Here is a 9,375-nt window from a genome sequence, read left to right on the forward strand (position 1 = left end):
GAGAATTACATAATATAGCTTTAATGAAGCCCAATCTCACTTTGGTGTAGCTACTGCCCCCATCGAACTATTGTATGACACACATTTAATTCTTCACCTTTGGGTTGTTTAGAGCCATAGTGGTATTTAGAGAAATGTGTTGGCAGCAGATATAGTCTGTTCATTTTGAAACAGTTACTAACCCTAGCGAATGTTTCCAGGAAATATGCGGCGATTCTGAAGATAATGAATGTTATGAATGTTGATAATTAGAATAATGATAGTGATGGTAGACGTGTGTATTTTGATTGGCAGTATTCGTGACTCTCACTTAATAGATGGATTACAAATATATATGTTATGAATGCATCCACGTGATTGGCTGATTAGTTATTTTATGTTCAGTCTGTGGATGTCAACGTCACTTCCGCTACGTCAGTTCCTTAGCATTTGCTACCGTTAGCCCCCGACTCACACCGAACGGTACAATGTTCAGAGCCGTTTTAAGATTGTCGTCTTCGGGGGTGCGGAGTGTGGTAAAGGCAAGAGCCACTTATTCAGGTAGGACTCTCTCTTACCATGTCTGTGGGGAAGAAGCGGATACGAGCAGCTAGTGCGGATAGCTATGCTAACCTGGGTCTGGGGAACCTGCTGTCACCAGGCGGCTTCAGCGAGGGTGACATTGAACTGAATTCAAGTGAAACTCTCAACATTGTACCTGAATGATGTGTTAAGACATGTGTATTCTCTCAGTACATGTTGGGCTCTCCTGCGAGATGATCTCAGTCTATTTGAACCAGTGACCTTGTGGTGACCCGGTCCAGACTTTCTAAAGGATTCAAGTGGATTTACAATTCCAAGTTCACTATTCTCTGTCCCGCCCCTTGATATCCAATACGTTTCTTATTGATTGAAGTTTGTTTTTCCTTCCTGGGTTTGTATGTCATTAAATTACCTGTGCAGTCTTCTAACTTAATTTGCGCGTCCCCTACTGCACGACTGACGTTCTGGATTCAACCAATAGTCCAATCTATGAATCACTGCTTACTGTTACATAATTGATTGCATAAATGTATTCTCAAACGGTAGAATTACACATTGCCCTCAAATCTTACAAAGCCATTTTCCTCCAGATTAATAATTTTATATTATGAAATAAGTGGACGAAAACTTGGCACTACAAATTGCTTCCACTCACGGACCCCTGTCAACGGGATTGTAATCCTTGATATTTTCTTCTGCAGCTCCTGTGGCTTCCAGATCCTACTCCCATGGGAAGGTTGAGACGGATGAGGAGTTTGATGCGCGCTGGGTGACCTACTTCAGCAAGCCAGACATTGATGCCTGGGAGTTGAAGAAAGGTCAGGCTCTTTACAGAAATAATATAATGGTAATGATAATCATTCATAACTAGAAATGTGTTAATTTGGCTGTTTTTATGTTTCAAAAGGCATGAACACCCTGATTGGATACGACCTGGTGCCTGAGGCCAAGATCTTGGACTCTGCACTGAGGGCATGTCGCAGACTGGATGACCTGGCCAGTGCCATCCGCATCCTGGAGGCTGTGAGGGTGAGCTCATACAGTTGGACCGTGAGGGGAAGAACGGAGGAGCCGGTAGGGGATGGAAATGTCCTTCAAGGCTTGTTGGAGGCTTGAGGTTGGAAAGTTTTTGAGGCCCATTGGTTTGATTTAATATCACTGATAGTGTACATTGACACTTGACAAAGTTGACACATTTGTGAAACTCAATTTAAGAATTTAGGAGTTTGGGTGGTGGTAGAAAATATTGATTTGTGCCTGGTAAATAAAACTAATTCCCTGTTTGAAGTGCACTTGATATACATTTTTAGACCGATTTAAGGTCATTGGGTACACAGTTGACCAATCTGTCTTTTTGAATTTAGCTCTCTGCCGCCATTCTTTCATTGAACTCACTATGATTGCCTTAATTGTGTTTCTGTATTTAATTTGTATTGGATTTATAATTTTGTTTAAAAAATTGTTATTTTCCACTCTTTTCCACTTTTCCACACACATTGCAAATAAACCGCCCATACATATTTTAGCAGCAGGCTGTTCAAGAGGCTTTCAAACACAAATCATAAAATCATCATTGGTGGCTAGTGGGTAAGAAGAATAGGCTTAGTGTAATTAGAGATACGGTGACAAAACATTTAGGTAGAAATGCGTGAACCAAATTATGACTTTCCTGTGGTTTTATTCCCAGGATAAATCCGGTCCTCACAAAGACATATACCCATACCTGATTCAGGAGCTGGGGCCTACCCTGGCTGAACTTGGCATCTCAACGCCGGAGCAGCTGGGCATCGACAAGTTATAGAAGGCTTCCTAACAGGTCCGGCTCATTGTCTGCTCCAACCGTGACTCCTATCGAATAGTATTGGGAGACACATTTATATTGGGCCAATATGATTGTATAGGTTGTATTACAACTCAGTGACTTTCAATGTTCCCTTTGTGTTGTACCAGACCTTGTTTTAATAAACCACATTTACATTCATGATTCATGGGCAGCCAATGATGCAGTACCTGAACTTAGTCAATATAATCTGCTAACACATTTTGTACCTGTGGTCTTTCCTCCTCAGGTTGTTGTATAAACCCTCGCCCTTCCACCTCTACTGTCTGACGTTGGCTGAATCAGTTTCATGCTGTTGTGTATAAACTAATGGACCTAATAAAGAAAAGGAATATACATCTTTTTTCTTTTTCTTTTGAAAATAATGGCAAAGGCTGTAATCTCTTGCATAAACATTTGAATTATTATGATTGGTTAATTCATGAAAATCTTTTAGGTGATGGATACAGATTGTAACAATCTGAGCATCTGGCTACTCCTAATGAATTGTGTTATACAGTTCAGGTCCTTGCTACGGTAAAGGACTAAAGGTATTTTTGGCCTCCTAGGTACTGGTTTTGGAATGTCACAATTTATTCTCAAACGTGATCTTAAATTATATTTTATTTTGGACTTGAATATGAACGAATAGATTTTCTTACAAAGCAAGTGTATATGTTTCCATTTATTAAGTTATTAATGTCATTCAAAAAGTCAGTTTGATCGTGGCACTTTCCAATTCGAAAATAATACGTAGCAAACGAAGTCATACTAATTATTACTAATTATTTTCTAATGTGTGCAACTACACATTAAATACGGTTTATTTAGTATGGCCCCAGTAATTCTTAAACGCAAATTATGCTATATGATATTACTTTCATTTTCTCTAGCGTGCACTTACAACGTAGTTCTACTTTTGGTTTTGGTTAGTGACTTAGTGTATGTGTTAGTCTTAGTGTTATGGGTTAGTCCTAGTGTGTGGTTTAGACTTATTGTATGGGTTAGTCTTAGTGTGTGGGTTAGTAGTGTATGGGTTATTCTTATTGTATGGTTAGTAGTGTATGGGTTTCAGGGTCACGTGGTCTGTCATCCGTCCACCGCCGAACTCCTCGACTTTGCGACAAGCCGTCAAGCAGTGCGTGGTTGATGTGCGCCGGGGTTGGCGGTTGATGTTGAACAACGTAACTGGTTTCGGTAGTTCGTTTTAATTCTGCCTTTCGGAGAGCTTCCATCATGTCCTGGATGACTGGACAAACACCGTAAGTTTGGGTCCAACGCGTGTTCTGCTTATTTGCAGTCATTTTCGTGAATTAAGTAAGCTAATTCCCGCCGTTATCAACTCTTAGCACTTGGGCTAACACGCAGCCGTAAGCTAGGCTAGCTACATAGCTTGACAACACAGATCTATATATCTATAAATATAGACCTACAGATCTATAAATATAGATCACGTACCTACATACCGACTGCGCACATTTATGCCTCGTTCACGACAAATACACCGTCGTCGATATTGGTTTATGAGTGTTATTACTGGTGAGGCTAACATTAGCACCCGTAGCTCCGCTGGGCTGTGACCAAAGCCCACCCGGCGCTACGCGTCACATTCAGCCTCTCATAACCCTAACCCTAACCCCTCATGAGCCGTCCAGAGGTGCTCGGACCTCGGCTCACATACTGCATCCTGTTCCACCAGGGTCACTGCTCACCGCCAGCTAGGCCCAAACGGGACTGTCGGGTCAAACCAGACGTGTTGGTATTTATAGGACTACTTTTTTATTCTGTTCTTAGGTGTTTAACGAGCCGATGGGATCAGCCCGCTCCACCTAAACAGAATGTGGATGTACGGCCCCAGACAGCTGTTGGAAACAGCGTTCCTCCATCAGCCGCCTACACTGGAGACCCCGATCCCACCAGACGGCCGTCCGAGTCGGCACATGAAGGGGACACGCCGGTCCCCCCCGGGGGGGTGGAGATGGCTGCAGCCATGGCTGCCAAAATCAACGCCATGTTGATGGCAAAGGGAAAGCTGTTGACTCCCCCACCATTGCTTGCAAAGGTAATTCACATACAGATACTGATTTTATTTGTATCATTCATCGCATTCATTGCATACTGTAAAAAACATCAAAAAAACAACCATTGTTTTTTTCCTTTAGCCAGTCCTCTGAAATTACTCCAGTTTGCTTGTGCAGCAGAATTGGTGTAGTAACTTCCATATTGATTGTGTAAGGAAAACGATATCCCTTTTCTTTCAGACCCCCATGAGTGTATCAGTGCCTACAAGCACAGAAGAGACAGTGGTTACAGAGGTGGACATAAATGATGTACCTATAAACTGTAGGGACCTCCTCACCAAAGGAAAAACACAGGAAGAGGTACAGAGACGTTTAGTGGGTGTGTGGTGTAAAACTATGGACTGTTTCCCCGGTGTTTCATTGGACACTATACGACTAAACGTTGCATTATACATCTGTTCTCTGACCCATTAAGTGTAACCCATTAAATGTAAATAATGAACATGAACATTTTACTACTTAAGTGGACACCTGCACCGTGACCAGGTCACAATGCTCTGAAGTCTCATCAGGAAACCTTTTTCTCATTGTCTGGTCTCCTCTCCAGATCCGCCTCATCAGTGGAGCGGTGGTGTCCACGAAAGGCCGCTACATGAGCGATACCTTCAAAGGAAAAGGAGCGTACGTACTTTGTCCTAGCAACAGACCCTGGTTCTTTTTTCAAATCATACCTACCATTTGTTCAATGCAAATCAACTCTTAACAGAACATTTCATGAATTGTATGATATTATTTGATATCATTGATTTTAATTCATGTAGCTAAATTGAACATGAATGATACATTTCCTATTCAATTTAATAATGGAAACAGGAAACAACCAAATTGTGGAAGGACTGTACTTCCTGTTCTAATGTATTTTCTTTTATTTAGAGAAAGGCCTTTGTATTTGCACGTCCAGGGGAAGAACCAGGAGCAGGTCAACAGTGAGTATTGCTGTTTAGTCAGAGACTTCTGGTATATCTTATATGACTTATGTCTTATGATGGTGATTCAGCCTCACTTAAACCATGTGCTTGATGTGCGCCACCAGAGGCAGTGTTGAGAATAAAGGAGATCATCTCTGAAGACGTGCTGAGGTCGGCCCTGTCCGGGGGGAGGCATGTCCCTGTGTTCCCCCCTCTGACGCTGTACCCCCAGCCCCCCCGGGCTGCCGGCCCTCCAGCCATGCCGCGCCTCTCCAACCCGGCCTCGGCTCAGGGGCACCGGCCCGCGGCGCCGCATTCAGGGGTTGGTATACACCAGGGTTACCTGTTACACCTGCAGCTTACACTGCCTTCCTGGGTCCTGCCCAGTTAATAGACTAATGGTCAATTCATAGTATGGACTAACCAGAAATTGGCAACGCAACATTTCTGCCGTTGCTTCTAAATGTTAATGTGGTCATGTTTTACTAGAGGGCCGTAGGGTTGCAAATACTTTTTATAGCCGGAGGTAGAGAAGGTGGTGCCGGTCAAGACCATGTGGCAATCACCGATACCCACCTCCCACATCAACCAGCAGAGAGAACAGCCCTGACCTCCAGAAGAAGGCTGATGGCTGCTGCATCTGCTGACATCTCAGTCATGCACCGTTGCCTGGAGAAACCCATATCAGGTGGTAACCCTGAATTCACCAGTCCCTTCCTTTTTCCTATCTGTTCTGCAGAGTTTTGTACACACAAAGATCTTTGTGGGTCTGGACCAAGCGTTGCCTTCCTTCAATGTGAACGAGAAGGTGGAGGGGCCAGGGGGCACCTACCTGGGTCACATTCAGACGGAGACTGGGGCTCGGGTCTTCCTCCGGGGGAAGACTTCCGGCTACATCGAACAAGCGTCCAAACGAGAGTCCTTCGAACCACTATATGTTTACATCAGGTCATCTTCAACTCTTTTAGATTAACTTTAATACTCTTTTTATAAACTTTTGCAGATCGTATAAGATTGCAATGCTAAAGTAGTCTTTTACCTTTAGTGTAACATTACTATTAAATGTCACAGGTCTTTGCATCTGAAGCTGCTTTGGACAGTCTAATGGAGCACTTGTTTAAGGAACTAGACTGAATGTAACTGTTTGTCTGTTACAGCCACCCAAATTCGACTGGATTGGAAGCGGCAAAAAAACTGACTGAAAGTCTGCTGGAAACTGTAAGTTAGTTTGTGTTACAACTAGGGAAGCGATATGTTGATCTGTCAGGCGGTACCAGAAGGTGAAACCTTACACTTTGCGGTTGTCAACGATGCCCTCCTCTGAGATTGAACTGGATCTACAGTGATGTATTCTGAGTGCTCTGCTTCTACTACATTCACCAGATCTCCCTTTCACTTCATGTAACTCAAGACGGAACTCCTCTTCTCTACTTGTTATCAGTAAACTGGATCATTCTGTTACTGCCAACAAAACACAATTGATGAAGGCAGATTTAGATGGGACCTTTTAATATGGATAGTTTAAGTGAAGTGAGATTAAAGGACTGTGCATCCCTCGCAAGAGGCCAGGATGTAAAGGTGGTGCAGCACCAAAGATTGTATCAAGTAGAGACAAAAGTAGTTTTGTAAGTGCACACAGCTAAAATGTGCATATCGTCATGGGTCGACATAGGACGATCTTAAACAGCTCAGAAACTGAAGAAGGGGCTTGTTAATCTGGACATGTTCCATCGTGGTTTTACCCTGTTCCTCTGGGTCAGTTTAACCCTGTTCCTCTGGGTCAGTTTAACCCTGTTCCTCTGGGTCAGTTTAACCCTGTTCCTCTGGGTCAGTTTAACCCTGTTCCTCAGCGTTAGTTTAACCCTGTTCCTCTGGGTCGGTTTAACCCTGTTCCTCAGGGTTAGTTTAACCCTGTTCCTGGTGGTTTTACCCCTCTTTCAGGTGAGAGCGGAGCACTCCTGCATGGTGTCCAACTACACAGCCACTGGCTCCACCCAACGTAAGTACACCATGGCACTCCCTCCCTAGACGGCCTTCTACACACACTCGCCATGCTAGCTTTAATCCGTTTGTCTTGTAATCAATCCTCTCCTTATAGTTTGAATAGGAGGTCAGACATACAGACAGCCAAAAGACTTAACTATTTCAAAAAGAGAAACGCAAAAACCGTGCATCATTGATTTGTGGTGAATTGTGCAAATTAACAACAATGTTTCGTACTTTCATTTCAGCATACGCAGCACAAGGATTTCCACCTAATAGCAATTACTCTAGCCAGGGGTCCTGGTATAGCTACCCAGCGAATGGGTATGCTGGCGGCTACACAGCGTACCCAGGAGCCGCTGGTTATTGGAGTAATTCAAATGGTCCCCCAAGTCATTCTAACCTGTCGACAAACCCTCAATCTTCTCAGGCTATGGTTCAGTATCCAGTGTGTCCTAGGAAACCACACCCCTATCTGGTCCAGGTATGGTATCTGCACTAGGTCTGCACTGCTTTAGCACACTGCTAAACATAGCATAAGACTGTTAAGGAGCTAGAGTCAGCAGCTTATTAATGGTGCGGTTCCCCCCAACGGTTAAAAATTGTATCATACTTTACGCCACTCTTAGGACACTCTTAGGACTAATACTATAAACAGCTAATATACAGATTGCATCTGATTCTCTTTAGTTGCTATTTAATTCTCCTTCATTGCCTAAGAATTGTATTATCACTTCAATGGATCCATCAAACTCTTCTGTATGTCTGCGTCTCACTGAGTGCAGCAATATCTTCACTGGTGGCACGTTGCCTTTTGTGGGTTTAATGTCTGGTCTTGCCCAACTCCTACCAAAGGCCCATAAGATATACACCTAGATGTTTACTGTCTCAATAACCACTGTGTGTTACTACCACTTTGCTAAGACTGCCATAACCTGTGTCATACCCATTTTTTGAAGGACGGCGTGAGCAGTGACATCACAGAGCCAGAGGGCTTCACCGGCAGCCCCCCCGCCCCTGGGAGCCCCAAGCGCCGCTTCCAGGAGGAGAGCCAGGGTGGAGAGGTGAGCCGTGTAGAGCATCCTGGACGTCCTCTCAGAAGCTTTGTTTCCAAATGGTCCTAAATATCTTTTCTATTCAGCCTACCGGCGGCCCCGCAGAGGCCCCTGACAATGTGGAGCCCCCACCCCCTGCCTCCAGCACTGGGGAGGAGAAGGGAGCCGAGAGGTTGGTTTCATTCATCTCCACTTCTGTCAATCTCACTCCCACCACCGCCCCTGACCCTCCCCTTCTGGCCCGCAGGGATCTGATGCCGCCCCCGCCGCCCTTGTTCGCCACACCCCTGCCCGTCGCCCGCAAGAGGCCGAGGGAGGCGACGCCCCGCCCCGCCCCGCCGCCCGCCCCGTCCAGCGCCCCCTACGGTACGCCCTCCATCTGCTTCCGTCTGTCTCCTTCCTGGGAGCCAAGCGCCTTTTATCTTTGTTCGGTCGTTTGCACGAGACACTTGTGGTCCAGAGGAGATGTCACATTTTGTGCAACCTGCTAATCCACTTTCTCTGTATATGTGTTTTTGTCTTTCCTTGTTGCTCTCTCTGTATCCACATGTCTCCTGGACACATCTGCTGCTGCTGCTGCTCTTTGTTCCATCTACATCCCCCTTGTCCGTCCGCCTGGCCCCGGATCAAACCAACTGCAAACCGCCACTAACTCTGCCCCGGATCAAACCAACTGCAAACCGCCACTAACACCGGCCACTCAAGCTGGTCCCTTGTCCTTTTCACCCTTCTCTCTCCTTTTATCTGTCCCCTATTGTGTGTCTGTGTGTCTGTTTAGTAGGTGTCGCTGAGCAGTGTGTGAAGAAGTCTCGGGTGGTTGAGGATTCATCTGGGCTAGTGCCCTACGGAGGAGACTCCTCAGATGAGGAAGAGGAGAGGACGCACAGCAGTTCATAAGCCCCTTTCCCACAGAACAGCAAGACTCTACGAGTTGAGACCAGAGCCTCCCATCTCCTGCAGCTCAGCCCTCCTGAACGGGTGACAGGACATCAAGAGACCCCAGAGGG

General features: G+C 45.2%; 2 protein-coding genes across 6 annotated transcripts; both read left to right on the top strand.

The window, feature by feature from the left end:
* Nucleotides 1-404: 404 nt before the first annotated feature.
* On the top strand, nt 405-2,698 carry LOC311356202 (cytochrome c oxidase subunit 5A, mitochondrial-like). 2 transcript variants are annotated; one of them, XM_084475961.1, is made up of 5 exons: nt 405-540; nt 1,224-1,340; nt 1,430-1,551; nt 2,210-2,338; nt 2,592-2,698. In XM_084475961.1, the coding sequence occupies exons 1-4, from the start codon at nt 468-470 to the stop codon at nt 2,321-2,323; spliced, it is 426 nt and encodes a 141-aa protein (XP_084332087.1). In that variant the 5' UTR covers nt 405-467; the 3' UTR covers nt 2,324-2,338; nt 2,592-2,698. The 2 variants fall into 2 exon arrangements, with proteins under 2 accessions (XP_084332087.1, XP_084332088.1); XM_084475962.1 differs by lacking the exon at nt 2,592-2,698 and having other exon boundaries at nt 1,430-1,639; nt 2,210-2,340.
* A 780-nt stretch (nt 2,699-3,478) lies between these two features.
* Nucleotides 3,479-9,286, top strand: LOC311356620 (KH homology domain-containing protein 4-like). 4 transcript variants are annotated; one of them, XM_084476405.1, is made up of 14 exons: nt 3,479-3,603; nt 4,136-4,403; nt 4,603-4,722; nt 4,970-5,043; nt 5,296-5,348; nt 5,456-5,652; nt 6,070-6,278; nt 6,488-6,548; nt 7,272-7,329; nt 7,562-7,797; nt 8,273-8,377; nt 8,455-8,540; nt 8,616-8,734; nt 9,150-9,286. In XM_084476405.1, the coding sequence occupies exons 1-14, from the start codon at nt 3,578-3,580 to the stop codon at nt 9,263-9,265; spliced, it is 1,728 nt and encodes a 575-aa protein (XP_084332531.1). In that variant the 5' UTR covers nt 3,479-3,577; the 3' UTR covers nt 9,266-9,286. The 4 variants fall into 4 exon arrangements, with proteins under 4 accessions (XP_084332531.1, XP_084332530.1, XP_084332529.1 ...); XM_084476404.1 differs by having other exon boundaries at nt 9,147-9,269; XM_084476403.1 differs by having other exon boundaries at nt 8,455-8,734.
* Nucleotides 9,287-9,375: the final 89 nt, after the last annotated feature.

This window comes from Micromesistius poutassou, assembly GCF_964030765.1.
Source record: "Micromesistius poutassou genome assembly, chromosome: 12".
Classification (NCBI taxonomy): Eukaryota; Metazoa; Chordata; class Actinopteri; order Gadiformes; family Gadidae; genus Micromesistius; species Micromesistius poutassou.